The 16247-nt window shown below is 36.5% G+C and overlaps 2 protein-coding genes across 4 annotated transcripts; one reads left to right on the top strand and one right to left on the bottom strand.

The window, feature by feature from the left end:
- LOC311069387 (uncharacterized protein) lies at positions 1-6195 on the top strand. Of its 3 annotated transcripts, XR_014603513.1 has the most exons (6): positions 1-144; positions 432-570; positions 2944-3077; positions 3206-3354; positions 4306-4548; positions 4612-6193. XR_014603513.1 is itself a non-coding variant. In XM_084092501.1 (4 exons), exons 1-4 carry the CDS (start codon positions 6-8, stop codon positions 3298-3300), a joined length of 507 nt encoding a protein of 168 aa, XP_083948627.1. In that variant the 5' UTR covers positions 1-5; the 3' UTR covers positions 3301-3378. The 3 variants fall into 3 exon arrangements, 1 of the variants encoding a protein (XP_083948627.1); XR_014603512.1 differs by having other exon boundaries at positions 4306-6195; XM_084092501.1 differs by lacking the exons at positions 4306-4548; positions 4612-6193 and having other exon boundaries at positions 3206-3378.
- A 1395-nt stretch (positions 6196-7590) lies between these two features.
- Positions 7591-15432, bottom strand: LOC311070267 (tripartite motif-containing protein 29-like). Its single transcript, XM_084094051.1, has 8 exons — positions 15332-15432; positions 12745-13382; positions 12466-12561; positions 9569-9802; positions 9308-9467; positions 8968-8994; positions 8725-8782; positions 7591-7692 (listed from the first exon to the last, which is right to left on the bottom strand). The coding sequence occupies exons 2-7, from the start codon at positions 13297-13299 to the stop codon at positions 8727-8729; spliced, it is 1128 nt and encodes a 375-aa protein (XP_083950177.1). The 5' UTR covers positions 13300-13382; positions 15332-15432; the 3' UTR covers positions 7591-7692; positions 8725-8726.
- Positions 15433-16247: the final 815 nt, after the last annotated feature.

Here is a 16247-nt window from a genome sequence, read left to right as displayed (position 1 = left end):
CAAAAATGCATAAACAGGTTGTGCGGTTGAGAGAGACATTCAGACACACTGAGCAGACTGGTAGAATGGCTCTGACAGCGATTATTCTTCTGTGCTTCGCAGCTTTGCTGCCTTTCCCAGGGCTGGGAGAGCGTGACCACGCAGGTGAGGTATCTTCTATAAATGTTACATTAAAAACATACATTTTAACATTAGATGTTACATTTTGATGTTAACTCCACTATTGTTTTATATATCATTTTTCTATACAGTATTTAAATTACAAAAAAAAGTAAGAGTAAATGTAGCCTAATTAAATTACAGTAATTATTAATGCATTGCACCCAACACTGTGTATTTGTTATTAAAGCTACACTATAATAACTCTAAATTACCACTTCATGTATTTGATGTATTCAAACTAATGCTCTTTCTTTCTCTCTCCCCAACAGGTGAGCTGAATATGATCCCCATTGAGGTGACTGTCATTAATGATCGCAGTGAGCAGATTTCCTACTCCACCACTGTGGAAAAGGAATGGACAATGTTTGGGGACTTAAATGAACTGCAGGACAGCAACTCCAGCTTCAGGTATTCCTTCAAATTTTACTGAATTGATTTGAAGTTTAGTGCACTTCACATGCAGTAATGTAATTATATCATACCTGATTAATTTTACTACTGGTTGTGATTACCCACATACTTAAAGGCACACTGTGGAGAAATTGTGTTTTTGTCAAACAGCGACCCTTAGAGTCGCTTTGGAATACTTTCACTGTCGTAAATACCTGCATTTTATTGATCATCAGCTAAAATTTCTAAATCAAAGACCGCAATAAGCGAGCGCAGTAACAGCCCTGGTAAGATCACTTCATTTCTTTACTTTTAATGATGATGATTGTGTGTTAAGCGTCTGCGATTTACTTTCACTTTGATTTGCGATAGTTTGCACGTTGGCTTGATGAATCGATGCTCATCTGCGGTGATGCGTGTTCCAGTAGCGTCGTCATATCTGGCAATAACATATAGCCTATAACACGCTCTCACACGGTTTTCTTCTTTTTTTTTTTTTGGGAGGAGTACAATTTACAGATGTGGTTTCAACAACCAGATGCATTTACACTTGTCCAATTTCGTCTGGAATGCGTCTCCGACCTCCTCCTGAAGTGGTTTGAGCGATCGGATTCAAATCCGTCTCGAATGCGTTTCGGAGGGCATTTACACCTGGTCTTTTCACGATCAGATAGCTATCCGATCTGAGAAAACGCATGAAGTGGCCAGGTGTAAACAGCCCCCATGATAAAAACATACGCACGAAAGCCGAAAACAAACGCTGGTTGGCCTCTCACGTCCAAATTTGAGGAAGTGGTGGGGGAAGTGACGTATGCCGTAAAGCAGTCGAATTTTGTAGTTCTTTTTGTGCTTGGGTTACTACCCGAACCCCGAAGTTACGCAGTGCCAGTAAAAGTGATACAGACCCCGTCAGGCTATGGCAGACGCGTCATTCAACCTATTGTAAGTCGATGTACCATCACAAGGGTCTTGGAAATATATTATGAAGGTTGAAAAGATACATTGTTCCTTTAAAGGTCCCGTTCTTCATGATCCCATGTTTCAAACTTTAGTTAGTGTGTAATGTTGCTGTTAGAGCATAAATAATATCTGTAAAATTATAAAGCTCAAAGTTCAATGCCAAGCGAGATATTTTATTTAACAGAAGACGCCTACAGCGAACGGCCGATTTGGACTACATCCCTCTACTTCCTTCTTTAATGACGTCACTAGAACAGTTTTTTGACTAACCTCCGCCCACAGGAATACACAAAAAAGGGGGCGTGGTCTTGTTGCGCTCCCACGGAGAAGAGGAAGAGACGAGTTGCGTTTGTAGAGTGTGTTTGTCGCCATTTCGTCGAGACACTGTTATTTTCATCCCGAGTCAAATCACCTGATGAGAATGTCTCCTTGTTGTAGGTGTTGTGTGGCTGGATATATTAATCCACATAGCTCTCTCTATTTACTCCCGAAATCTGAGGCAGCCAAGACGAGGTGGAGTTATTTTGTTTTTAAAGAAAATGCTCCCTCAACTCTACCGAAATTCGTTTATGTACTTGCGCACTTCTTATAACTTACTGTGTTTACTCAGCTCTTACGGTGATTTTCTGGAGTAAAACTGACGCTTCATCTTTTGTGTGATGTACAATAAACTTTATTAAACTCATCAGTATATGTTTGATCATCATTTGGTCTGGTCCGAAACAGCAGACTTGTAGGCTATTAATAAATAATGGATACATACAAGCAGATGACAAATACGTTATAACCGTAATTAAACTACTAAACTATACCTGTTCCATCTCTATACAGCACTCTGACTCTGTAGGCATTATTGTCCGACTCGAAATGAACACCGTTACTGAGAGTTTCTGATATTATCATCATTCCGTGAGATGAAATTGACCTGAGAGACTGAGCGCGAGCTCATGAAGCTCCGCCCCCTGTGCCATGCAGCAGCAGCTTATTTGCATTTAAAGGGCACACACTAAAACAGCGCGTTTTTCTGTGCCCCAAAAAATGACAATTTAAACATGCTGTAAAAAATTATCTGTTGGGTATTTTGAGCTGAAACTTCACATACACACTCTGGGGACATCAGAGACTTATTTTACATCTTGTGAAAAGGTGCATAATACGGGACCTTTAATCAAAATCAAGGTTATAGGAAAATGGGGCATACTTTACCACTGTGACCACTAAGGAAAACAGGAACAAAAAGATCAATGCAATTCTGTAATGTACTATTATTTTTCTATCCATTTCCGATAAGCCTGCAGATGCTGAATCAACGCTTGTCTTGTCAGTCAGTTGAACAAGGCCCAGGACTAACAACATTTCTAGAAAGCAGACTTCGAATGGAATAAAATGTTTGTGCTAATTCTGCTACCTTTATTTCTTTTTTAACAAAAGATTCACATACACTACTGACAAACACTATGGCTTATTTCTGGAGAGTGTGAACGGATTGCCTGGAATAAAGGACAAGTCATACTGGGAGCTTCTGTCTCAGATACCAGGAGGACATCCCATCCCACTGGAAGTGGGTAAGGGAAAAGATAATTATATACTGTAGTATTACTTTACTGAGCAGGAAAGTTTAATTTAACTTACAACACACAATAATTAATAATTAATTAATATTTATACTCTGGAATCCCTCAATCTTTTGCAGGAATGGGCTGCTACCAACCCCAAGAAAATGAGAATTTGATCCTGAAGTTCATCACTTATGCCAAAAAAAGAGATTTGTTTCATGATGATCTATGAAATGTGACTGCTGAATTAATACCACATCAGTCATGTCATCAGTGTAAAGTTTAAGTGAGTGGATAAACTCCTTTATTTGCATCTACAGTAGGATAACATTCTAATAAACATATATAACTGACAGAACTGAAAAGCCTCCCTGATCTTTTGATCTTTTAACAAACGTTCCTAACTAATTTGATTCAAATAAATAGTGTACATTACCAGTACAGTATTCAACACTACCTCTTCACCGGCACTGTAAAAACTAAAGGTGCCTCAAGTATCCTGTCGGATACTCAATGAACTTATAAATGTAATTTAAGTGCCTCAAAGCTCTTTCTCCTATAGTAGGGTTACTGGAGGAGCATTGGCAGTCTTTGCAGTTCTTACAGGAACTTATGGGATCCTTTAAGCACTTTTTATTCAGTTCAGAGGACCTAGAGTCACCTTTTCATTACCACGAGACCTCGAAGTGCTTTGGGGGAAATTAGAGGAACTCGAATTCTATAAAAGGGTTATTGTAAGATCTTTTAACATTTAAGTGGTTCCTGAAAGATCTCTTATGTTAAAGCCAGCATCTGGAGGAACCCAATGGTTCTGTGAGGCCAAGATTTTTATTATCCTATTATTATTACATTTAATCATTTAGCAGACGCTTTTATCCAAAGCGACTTACAAATGAGGAGAGCAATAGAAGCAGTTAAACTAACAGTAGGACATGTAAGTGCTGTGACCCTTCCCAGTTTAGTCTGACGCAGTATTCATTTATTTTATTTTTTTAAACAGATATAAAGTAGAAGAGAAGAGAAAAGAAAGCGTTAGTATTAATTGATTAATGGATTAGTGTTTATATTTAAGTTTGATTCAAGGCTTACATTTATTTAGTATATTTTATTGATTAATTTAAACCTTAAAGGTCCCATATTGTACACCTTTCTTAAGTTTTATTTTAGGTTTTGATGTCCTTAAGCATATATATTTTCGGTGTAAGTACTAAAAAACATCTCAATATATATTTTACAGGATCTCTTCCAAGAACACGACCCGAACATGGACTTCTTGCACATCTAGAAGGAAACTCGGGAGTTTCCAGTCACAGCTTTTAGCTGTTCATTATTTTACATCATTATTCTATGGCTGTCGATTGATTAAAACAGTGAATTTACATGACCTATCTTGAACCTGCTGAAATGGTCCTAATAAATATATTTTCTTTCCAAACTGTGCATTCTGAATAATAAGTAAGGGATAATGTAGAGCGAGGCGGTTGTTATAATGAATACAACCCCGACAGGCTGATCAGCGGAGGGGTCTTGAATCAGCCTGAAGGGGTTGTATTCGCTATAACAACCGCCTTGCTCTACATTATCCCGCTTATTACATGGCTACCCACCAAATATATCAATAATTTGACACAAAATATTGATTTAAAAAGGAGTTTATTGATTTAAAAACGATTGTATTGCTTCCGCTAAAGAAAATAGTCCGTTCCGTCTCTACGGTTAGAATCCTGCGTCCATAGCAACGCTCTGTTTTTCATGGCAACGGTGTGTTATACTTAGCAGCGGTCTGTTATCAAGAAATAACCAGGGGGCCAATGTTTCAGAAAAAACTGAAGCTTCCCCGGGCGCCGCCATTGATTAGCGGACCCCCACTTGCTGTTAGCATTCCATTGACTCCCATTCATTTTGGCGTCACTTTGACAGCGAATAACTTTACATCTGAGGCGTTTAAAGACTCCATTTGTCCATTATTTATTTCTAAAGAAACACGAAAATGTATAAAAGGCTCCATTACCAACGTTATGGCCCCGTAGAAGCAATTTTTGTAAAAATAGGCTAACGATTGTGTCATAACCACGCGACTCTCTGTCACACAGTAGAGAGATTAGCGTATGGACAGGAGGAGAAGCTTGCGGGCAATCGGGGGGACGTGGAGGCAAAATGACAAAATAATTAATCAGAATACCTAGCAAAAGTTGCTCCTGCTCCTAGCTCATGGACACCTCCTACTCACACTCTCCGTCTCTGCAAGTTTCGGAAGGGAATGATTCAGATTTCTCTTGGCACAGCTACTAGAAGACAGACGGGTTGCTCACGTCACATCTACGTCATCAAGCTCAGTTTGAGTCTGCACAGTTCGCTCAGCCATCAGGAAGTGAGAGCTTCTAATTGACTTCACTTTTCTCCGTTGAATCCAATGGGGTCGCTGTGTCCATTTCTTATACTGTCTATGGAAATAACAGACCGCATTCTACATTGGAATTCAGTCTGAATGTAATACATAAATATATTTCCCTACTAACCTGCATCAGTCCAGTGCTCATCTTCTCATTAACAGTGTTTTTCTCTAACTGATCATATTTCATACCTGTTGAGTTTACATTTTTAAATGACATTGACTGATAAATAATATTAAAATATTTGAATGAATGAATGTGCAGTATGTGCTTTAAATTTAACCATGTATATTTAATCAATCTTAAACCGTGTTGAGGAGAATGATAGTCAACTACTTTGAATGTTAATTAAGAATTTTGGACATAAACATGTACAATGCATACAGTAAAATGATTGACTTTGAAAAATTACACAAAATAGTGCTTAAAATATTTAATACAAATAAATAAAGGTTCGTATTCATCAGGTCTCTGAACTATTTCAAAACAGAAGTGTGTCACGAAGCTCAGTGCAAGTTCATTAATCTACTTCTATGCCTTAAAAGTATTTGCTGATTTTCTGATTTACTTTCATGCAGAGACTATCCTAGACAATCCCATTGACTATGTTTGCAAAATGATGCATGTAAAAGTTAATGACCAAATGCATCTTTATAAAAGTTCCCAATGCTGTTGCAGATAAAATATAATGTAGAATGTTATGTGGAATAACATTGAATAAATATCTTTTTGTCAGATTGGATACTGATTACAATCACTCAAACCTCTTTATCTAAGACTACATAACCGTAGGTCTAGCACATACACAATGCTTATAGTTTTTAACACTTTTTGTGTTTGTAGTTCTAATCCTTGTCCAACATGCAATGGGTTGTGGGTAATATTAGCTGTTAAGAGTGTGCATGGATCTGTACTCCGGATTCTAACGTAGACCATCCGGTCACTCACTTCAACATACTGGGATTTGGATACATTGGATTCAAATTTAGGAGGAATAGAATGTGAATTGGGATACAGCACATTTATTTAATATAAATGTGTCGGAGAGGTGAAAACTGTGCTATCAATGAAAATGTGTTAATTTACATATTTTTCACAGTTAATTAATAGAAGCCAATGAGTTTTAGTTTGAAAAAATAAATAAATTTATAAGCCTACTATGTTTTAAGCCGGCATGAAACGAAAGGTGCAATAGTCTTTTCTTCCATGTTTAGACATATCCAAATAGAATGGCTTTTCGAACAAGACATTTTTGTTTTTCTGTGGGACTTGATTTTGTCCATGGGCAACTGATTGGATGGTTGTGATTGGCTATTGGTGGATCTCACGTGAGTGACAGAATGTTTGGACTGGTTGACTATCCAAACACTTTGAGATCATCCTTATAGTGGCTGTCTGTTGTGAAGCCAACCCTTAACTTCCTCTTACTACTGCAGGCCACATTTTGTATATCAGCCGTTTTGAAGTGTGTGTTTGGGGTCCAGAGTTCCTTGGAGATAAAAACTCACCACTTACAAATACAAAGGGTGCTCACAGCTGATAGATCCAGTTTCCCTTTGAGATCTTTTACTCAGAACATAACCTAAGCTGGAGCAGGTTAGCCATGGAGTGCAAGTTATTATGGCTATGAACACCAATAAAAGCAGAGCCACTTTCATGGGGTCTAAAACCCAGGGTTGGCACAAACTAAACTGAAACCAACCTGGCCAGCGACCTAAACCGACCTCATGGTTTAGACCCCTGGTCTCTCTTCACTGCCTTCCTATTCAATACAAAATATAGTTTAAGGTTTCATCATCTGTAAGGGACTAAATGGCTAAAAGTCTTTTCTGAAGACATTCCTTTTCTCTGCAGCCCATGGAACCATGCAGGGTCAACAGTGTTAATTTGAACTGATGTGTGTAATCTGATACACGTTTGCATTTATGCTTCAAGTCAACATTTCTTTTTTTAAATGTGCTATAGATGTAAATTTAACTGACTGACTGGGGACATAAAAAAAAAAAAAAAAAAAAAAGGTTTGTTTGCAATCCCACCTGTGTAATTTAAAGTCATGTTACTAATTATAGTACATGTAATGTAACAAATCTAGCCATACAAGGACCTAGACGCAGACCATCTCCAATTTTGGTGCTCAAATTTTATTTTACTATAGGAAAGAATGATGTCCAGATGTTTTGAAGGGTCATCAAGGTATACCTGGAAGCATCTGATCCTCATCGCCAAAGCCCCTGCAATCAAAGTTCATATTTTAAGGAGCAAAAAAATAAATAAAATAAAAAATTAAATAAAAAATTAAATTATATATATATATATATATATATATATATATATATATATATATATATATATATATATATATATATATATATATATATATATATATATATATATATATATATAAAAAATATTATATTATAATATATATATATATATATAAATAAAAAATATTATATTATATTATATTATATATATATATATATATATATATATATATATATATATATATATATATATATATATAATATAATATAATATAATATTTTTTATTTATATATATATATATATTATAATATAATATTTTTTATTTATATATATATATTTTTTTTATATATATATATATATATATATATATATATATATATATATATATATATATATATATATATATATATATCATACTCCTTTTTGAAACACAGACTGAATAAAATTAAGCATTGCTGGGTAATTGGTTGAGCTAAATTGGTATTATATAATTGTGTACTTAAATTTAACAGCGGACAGATATACAACCTCATTCATTTGTGTGAGAGTCTAACAGAAGGATGGCCAAAACCAGTGAAATATCAACTGATTTGATAACTCTGAGTTCTTATCATATTTTATTACCATTTTCTAAACTAAAGCAAATAAACTGTGATGATGTGTGAAATGTTGAAGGTGTCTGAATAAATTTTGGTTTGACTTTTTAATTTATATTATATATAAATAACACATTTTTCTTACATATACATACATGCATGCATGCGTGTGTGTTTATACAACATAATATATATGCACAAACACTACAGATCAAAAGTTTGGGATGAGTAAGATTTTTCTTTTTGAAGGAAAATTAATACGTTCACCAAAGCTTTGTTTATTTTAGGCTTTGTTTATTTAATAAACATCTCAGCCACTGCAATTAAAACTCACATTTTTCGAAATAAGATGTTTCCAACAAAAAAAGTGCAGGTACAATAACTGTTATTTGTAATAAATACCTTTACCACAAATTCTCATCAACCATCTCTTTCTCTTCTTCCTCTTCTGAGAGGTCATCTATATTTTCAAAAAAATGAAGCATGCATGTAAAGAGAGCAAACGTATGACAGTTAAGTACTAAAAATCATCAAACATAATGTGAGCCTGGTTGATTTCCTAAGTAATGGTTATTAAAATATTTTGCCACTTCTTTTTTTTTTTTGTGTGTGTGCATTTTCTCCCCTTTAGAATGATGTACTTACCATCCTGGAAAATTTGGACATCATCAACTACAAAGACAGACACACATTAACTTACAATGTGAAATTTCTCTTGCATAAATGTATGATGAATAACATAACATTATACAGCTGTTGAGGAGCAGCTGAGGTTTAAACTCATTTTCAGTCAGCAGTCTTTATAATAGACACCTTTATGGCATAATTTAAATCAGTCAGTGCCCCACAATAATGTCCCTTTAAGGCAAAGACCGCCCACTTTCAGCCATATTAGTAATAACCCCAAGGTAGATGTCACTAAAAATGCAAGTTCAGCTCTTATTTAGATGAATGGGAAAGAAAGACAGTTGAAAGTAATTTTTACCTTCGTATAATATTTCACGCATGTGCTCTTCACAGACTTCATCCAGTTGGCTTTTCAGCTCTGAGAGAGATTGGTTTAGTCTCTGAAATGTCAGGTTATTAACATTCCTGGATGAATTGGACGGGAAAACTCCAGAATAGAAGCAGTAGTACTTCTGCAACTGCAAGAAAAAAAAGAAAAAATTCCTACAAAAAGTCGAAATCAACAATGCAGCATTTCATTAAAAAAAAAAAAAGCCATCCTCTAGATATTTTTCACCACCTTGAAGAAATAAACGTGATTCTCTGTGCGTAAAAGTGGCTCCGCTTTATAATTCTCCTTCTGTAGTTTAACGATCTCCTGCTCCAGCATCTGTATGTGACTCTCTGCATCTCGTACTTCCTTGTTCTCCTGAGCTTTGATCTTCTCTCTCACCTCAGCTTGTATGTTCTGAATGGAGCGGATGATCTCGGTGAAGATTCGGTCACTGTGCTCCACTGCTGCCTGTGCAGAGCGCTGTCACAACACACACAAAACACTTGGTCAACATTTTGGTAACACTTTACAATAAGATCCCATTAGTTAATGCATTAACCAACATTAAAGGGTTAGTTCACCCAAAAATGAAAATTCTGTTAGTTATTACTCACCCTCATGTTGTTCCAAACCCGTAAAACTTTCATTCATCTTTGGGGGGAAAAAAAGTTAAGATATTTTTGATGAAATCTGACAGCTGATCTCACTCCTCCATAGGCTGCTAGGTAATTTATATTTGCCAGCCCAGAAAAGTTAGTAAAGACATTGTTAAAATAGTCTACCGTGAAAAGTAAAAAGTGACTACAGTGGCTCAACCTTAAAGGGGTCATATAATGGTACATGCACTTTTACAAGTTGATTGTACTGAAATGTGTGTTGGCAGTACCTGTACACAACCATCATATAATGATAAAAATCCATCCAGTGTTTTTTTTTTTTTTTTTTAAATCTCCTTGCATGTTTTCCTGTCTCAAATCGAGCCGTCTGACCGTGTGACGTCACATGGTCAGACGCCCCTCCCACGATTGTTAATTGACAGCAGCGTTTCAACACAGACCCACCCTGAGCGAGCGGTCTGTCATCATAGTCCACCATTGTTGATACGCTGGAGCACTGTCTATGAGCAGAATGGCGTCTAAGTGATTGTGGTGTTCTGTTCTTGGGTGTAATAAGGAACACAGCAGTCATTTTGATGTTCCTAAATCCGAACCGCTGAAGAAGCAGTGGCTGAGTTTTGTTTTCGAAGGGAATATTCCCCACGATCAACGTCAATGCTGTCATGTTTGCGCGAATCATTTCTCACCAGACTGCTTTATAAACGAGAACATTGAAAAAGGTATAAGCTCCTGTCTGAGTATGTGTTGTTTATGTGCCTAATGACTGTCATAGTCTCACAGACTGGTTATTTTTTTAAACAGATCAGTAAAATGTTAGTGCTTCAGTCCTGATAGTTGTACCTAACACTGCATAGATAACGTTACGCATCACAGACAAGCCTACATTTACCGAAAAAAAGTTTTTCATGACCATTAGCTGTAACATCAATCTGTCAATGAACTAACGTATACATCAGTAAACACACAACGTTCGTATCTCACTACTCTACCCTGCCAGTACACACAAATATAGATCAAAGTGACATTACGTTAACCAACCATTCAGAAACGTCCTGTTCGAGCCTTAATTGTCGAACTTCTTCGGGGCCGTCATTTTGTTCCGGGTCCGACTCCGGTTCAAATTGATACGATTGCACAGTGTCCTCAGAGACTCCCGCTGCCATTCTTTCTCCAAAATATACCCTCAACTGTTGTCAAGGCAACACTCCACGTGTATTGTGTCAAAACGCCCCACAGAACAGAGGGGCGGGGTGAGCAAAGCTCATTATCATTTAAAGACACATGCACTTAAACGGTGTGCTGAAAACAGAGCTGTTTTTGACCAGGTAAAATTAGTGTTTTCTTACAATACTAATGAGAATTTTTTATTAAAGTATATTACAAACTTTTCATTTAGACGCTAAAGAATCATATTAACTTGTACAAAAATGGCATTATATGACCCCTTTAAGTTTATCAAGCGACGAGAATACTTTTTGTGCGCATAAAAAAACAAAAATAACGACTTCATTCAACTATTCATTTTCTTCTGTGTGGGCCTCTGACGCGAGTTCACGAAGAGCGCCACAATGCATGCGCGATTCTCGATTCTCTCGTATTCTCGTCGCTTGATAAACTTAAGGTTGAGCCACTGTAGTCACTTGGACTATTTTAACAATGTCTTTACTAACTTTTCTGGGACGGCAGATGCAATTACCAAGCAGCCTATGAAGGAGTGAGACAGCTCTCAGATTTCATCAAAAATATCTTAATATGTGTTCCGAAGATGAATGAAAGTATTACGGGGTTGGAACAACATGAGGGCGAGTAATTAATGACAGAAGTTTAATTTTTGTGTGAACAAACAATAAGCATCTTAATGTTGGTTAAAAATAAACCTGTTGTTGGTTGTTCTTGTTTGCTCAGGAAAATTAATAATATTAACATATACAATTTTTTTTATTTTAATAATGTATTGATAAATGTTGAAATTAACATGAACTGAGTTTCATGTTTTATTTTATTTTTTATTTTATTATTATTATAATTTTTCATTATTGTTAGTTCATGTTAACAATTTGTACTATTGATCCATAATCCTTATTAATAGGCAGGATCAACTCTAATCGAAGCAGAATCTGGCTGGATGCTGACAGCCAATATTAAGTCTGATCTCATAACAAATAAATGCAAATAATTTTAGTCCCTTCTAAACAATTAAGAATGGAAATGAACCTGCAGTTGCGTATAGCAACAGATTCCAAGTGAAATGTCTACTGAATGGCACCAAAAGCAATTTTATTCTCTATCATACAGACACAGACATATCTCCAAATGATGTTCTATCGAATTTTTCCAAATGTATTTGTTAGGACAGTAGAAATATACAGAAAACAATAAGAGAGGACCAGGACCAGGAAAGGACCACCGACTTTATTTAACCAGCACAACTCTGTTGTTAGTATTTCTGTTAGCAGCTGATTGGCTATAATAGGAAACATTTCTCATCTTGTTCAAACCCTAGTTTTAGCGGTCAATCACACCTACCTCAAAAGAGAACACAGCTTTCTTGCACTGATGAACCTCCTTCTTCAAGTCAATGGTTTTCTGAATGTAATCCCTCTTTTTTATTTTCAGTTCCTCCTGTGGATGAATTTACAATCAATAAGAATCCTGTTCTTAAGCAACTGTTGAATACTGGAATAAAGATCTTAATCTCAAACTGGCCTCAGACTAAAACAAGTTAGTAGAAACAGCTCAATGAAGTGCATGTAATTGAGAACTCTCTTCATACAGTATATATTAAATATAATTACCTCATCTTACCTGTTTTTTTGCCATTTCAGCTGCGGCTGAGACTGTTTTATGTCCACTGTGCTGATTCCCCATACAAACTACACAAATACACTTCTGGTCATTGTAGCAGTAAATCTCCAGTGCTTTATGATGTTGAGGGCAGATCTGATGCTGTAGATTTGGGGAAGCTTTGACCAGCTTGTGTATTTTAAAAGCTTTAGACTCATAATGAGGACGAACATGAGTTTGGCAGTAAGAAGCCATACAAACCAAACAAGACTGGATGGCTTTTACTTTTCTTCCTTTGCAAACATCACACGTCACAGGCCTAGCTGGAGCTTTCTGCTTCATTCCTCCTAAAATATCAGCAAGCACAGTGCTTCTGCTGAGAGCTGGTCTTTGCTTGAATTTCGTCCTGCATGTAGGACAGCTGTAAACGCCTCTATAAAAATCCATATCCCAGCATCTCTTAATACAGTCCATGCAGAAACTGTGCCCACAAGATGTAGTCACTGGGTTCTTAAGCAGAGTCAGACAGATCGGACATTTTAAATGATTTTGAGTATGAAAAAGAGATGCTGCCATTCTGGGGTTTTCAAACCCAGTGGACGATTCACTGTAGAATAACAGCGGTTTGGAATCTTTTGAAATCAGATTGGGAGTGGCTCCTGTACAAACATGACCAAATGAAAATGAATCATTATTTCCTACTTCAAGTTTCAGAAAATTTCACTATATATATCTGCACCATCCTGAAAAGCACTATACATGCATTTAAAATTCAGAAACACATTTGCCCTACTGTAAATACAACTTGATACTCAATTCTCAAAACAATCTCACACAAGATCTTGACAAAGAAGTTGAGATCCCACTTTATGTATGCACAGGGGTGCAAAGGGTATTTTGTGCAAACCTACTACACATTCAATTAAAGGGATAGTTCACCCATAAATTAAAGTTATCCCATAATTTACTCAGCTTCAAGTCATCCTAGGTGTATATGACTTTCTTCTTTCAGCCAAACAAAATCGGAGTTATAAAAAAGATTTAAAAAAAGAAAGATTTTGAAGCCCCAAAAATGTGCATCTAGTAATTAATGACAGAAGTTTCATTTTTGTGTGAACTAACAATAAGCATCTTAATGTTGACGTAAAAGTAAAAAAAATTTAAAAAGGGTGTGTGTGTGTGTGTGGGGGGGGTTATAAAGTCCTTCTGAAGCGAAGCAATCGTGTTTGTGTATGAAAAATATCCATATTTAAACTAAAATAACTTGCTTCCGACAGACGGCTGTACGCATCAATTTACTGCGAAAGAGTAACCCTTGACATATGAAAGTATTGACAAAGGCGTAATCGCACAGGATACAGCAAAACAAAACACCGATCACAAATTAGAAGTCTAAAATTAGATTTTTTTAAAGAGAAATGTTAAAGGATTTCGATAAAAGAGAAGAGGAACTTGAGTTTGTTGCCCAGCCCTATTGGTTTGCTTACGCTACTCCTACGCCATACAGGGGTTATTCTTTAGGCGCAAGTTGACTTGCATAGGCAGTCTGCCAGAAGCTAGTTATTTTACTTTATAAAGCTTTAAATATGGATATTTTTCTTACAAAAACCCATCACTTTGCTTCAGAAGGCCTTTATAAACCCCCTGGAGTCGTATGGACTACTTTTATGATGGATGCCCTTTTTTGGACTTCAAAATCAGGACCGCCATTCACTAGCATTATAAAGCTTGGAAGAGCAATGATATTTTTTAATATAACTCCGATTGGGTTTGTCTGAAAGAAGATAGTCATACACACCTAGGATGGCTTGAGGGTGAGTAAATCATGGAATAATTTTCATTTTTGGGTGAACTGTCCCTTTAAGGGTGCTTTCACACTGGCTGTTTAATTCGAAACAGGGCATGGTTCACATAAACCGGTAATGTTCAAGTTGTCGTTATTCATCATCATCGCGGCCATGAGACAACCAGAAGGAGGTGGTGGTCTATGTGTTCGGTTGCACTGGAAGTTCTAGAACTGTGGATCGATTCGCGTGAATGTGAAAGCAACATGTGCGCACTTGTTCAGGAAGCAGCCTGCGCATCATTAATTTCACAAAACAATGTAGGGCATGGAAGTTTGATGATTTACCTTTGATACAAGGTTACGAGCTAAATTGTAGTGTAATCGTGCCGAGTGAGTGGAATCAGCTTACTCCTCAAAGGAGTTCGTTTGCAAGTCTTCGAGCGACGCATACAGTAAACTCAAGTTTCCTTCACTTTGCTGCGCATAACAGCACCAAATTAATAAAAATAAAAAATAAACTGCGTTCTGTTTTCTATCATGCGACGTGCAAGTTTGTGATGATGTAGGTTGAAGTAGAATGCACGAGGGTTCGATGGAATCAAAAGAGTGTGAAACCGGATCAACGCTGCAGTCGCACTCGGACTGTCACTCAAACCGCAGGTAAACGTGCCAGGTATGAAAGCCCCCGGAACAAATAACAATACAGCCATAACATCTTGAACCTGCTGATGTAGGCCTACACTAGAGTGAGGAAACATAGCTATAATTGTATTTTTCAGTTATACACTCAGTCTCAAACACCCTGTAATGCGTTTAATTCACCTTAGATCCAGTAGAGTTAGACTCACAACTTAGATGGCATTCCACTAGTGTTGGTTTAACTTCGCGAATCACCGTCAAGTAAGGTATCAGTCAGTCACTCCACTCAACCGCGTTAATGAGCAAGTAAATATAGACCCTTTGGGAGCAGACGTCACAGCTACGTCACTGCAGGGGTAGCTGACTTTTTATTTTTATTTTTATTTTTTGTCTGTTTATTTTACTTGCTTTCACTGGCTTTTTGTCTACTGTTTATAATTATATTATTGTTGGTTAAAAAAAAAAAGGGGGTAGCAGATTCGACTCAAGTTTGCTATTGAGGAGTTGAATCGATACCATTTACTTTTCATCAAAAAGGGTCAGGAATAGTTTAGGCGAATGTTTAATTAACATTTAGCAATTTAAATCTGCAGTCCGTAACTTTTTGGCGCTCTAGCGGTTAATGAACAGAACTGCATGCGTCTTGCGGAAGAACATTGTAGCCGAGTTACTTCTCTCTGTTTATGCCAGTGACTCCCGCAGGTACTGAACTACTGCAGTGGTACGAACCGAACCAGTCCAGAATAGTCCGAATATAAACACTTATTATAGGTGCTGGTGTAGTGATTCAGGATAAGACAAAAACATGTTTTGGAAAATGGATTCATGATGTAATCGCTCATTATATACATTTTGTTCAGTTTAAACACAAAAAAAGTTACGGATTGCAGCTTAAAAGTAAAAGTTATTCTACAAATTGCATTAACTTAATAGCCTAAACACAGGCTTTATCCCCTTCCACCATAAATTGTCACTGTTTTAGTCACAAACAGGTAGGCGGATCATCACAATACTGTTGAATGAGCTTAATTTGCATTGAACCTGGAATATTCTTTTAATCATTTTCATTTTTTTTTTGTTACATGCTTACTTTATCAAA

Source organism: Abramis brama (genome assembly GCF_963993115.1).
Source record: "Abramis brama genome assembly, chromosome: 19".
Classification (NCBI taxonomy): domain Eukaryota; kingdom Metazoa; phylum Chordata; class Actinopteri; order Cypriniformes; family Leuciscidae; genus Abramis; species Abramis brama.
The sequence above is the reverse complement of the archived record's forward strand: the minus strand, read 5'-3'. Positions and strand labels throughout refer to the sequence as shown.

What these genes read in the sequence shown, in the direction of transcription:
- LOC311069387 (XM_084092501.1), top strand. Translation starts at nt 6, where the DNA reads ATGCATAAACAGGTTGTGCGGTTGAGAGAGACATTCAGACACACTGAG. An exon ending in GGGAGAGCGTGACCACGCAG is followed by an intron (nt 145 to 431) that starts GTGAGGTATCTT and finishes TCTCCCCAACAG; the next exon opens with GTGAGCTGAATATGATCCCC. An exon ending in GACAGCAACTCCAGCTTCAG is followed by an intron (nt 571 to 2,943) that starts GTATTCCTTCAA and finishes TTTTAACAAAAG; the next exon opens with ATTCACATACACTACTGACA.
- LOC311070267 (XM_084094051.1), bottom strand. Translation starts at nt 13,299, where the DNA reads ATGGCAGCATCTCTTTTTCATACTCAAAATCATTTAAAATGTCCGATC. An exon ending in GCGTGAAATATTATACGAAG is followed by an intron (nt 8,995 to 9,307) that starts GTAAAAATTACT and finishes CTGTCTTTGTAG; the next exon opens with TTGATGATGTCCAAATTTTC. An exon ending in TGTCCAAATTTTCCAGGATG is followed by an intron (nt 8,783 to 8,967) that starts GTAAGTACATCA and finishes TTGAAAATATAG; the next exon opens with ATGACCTCTCAGAAGAGGAA.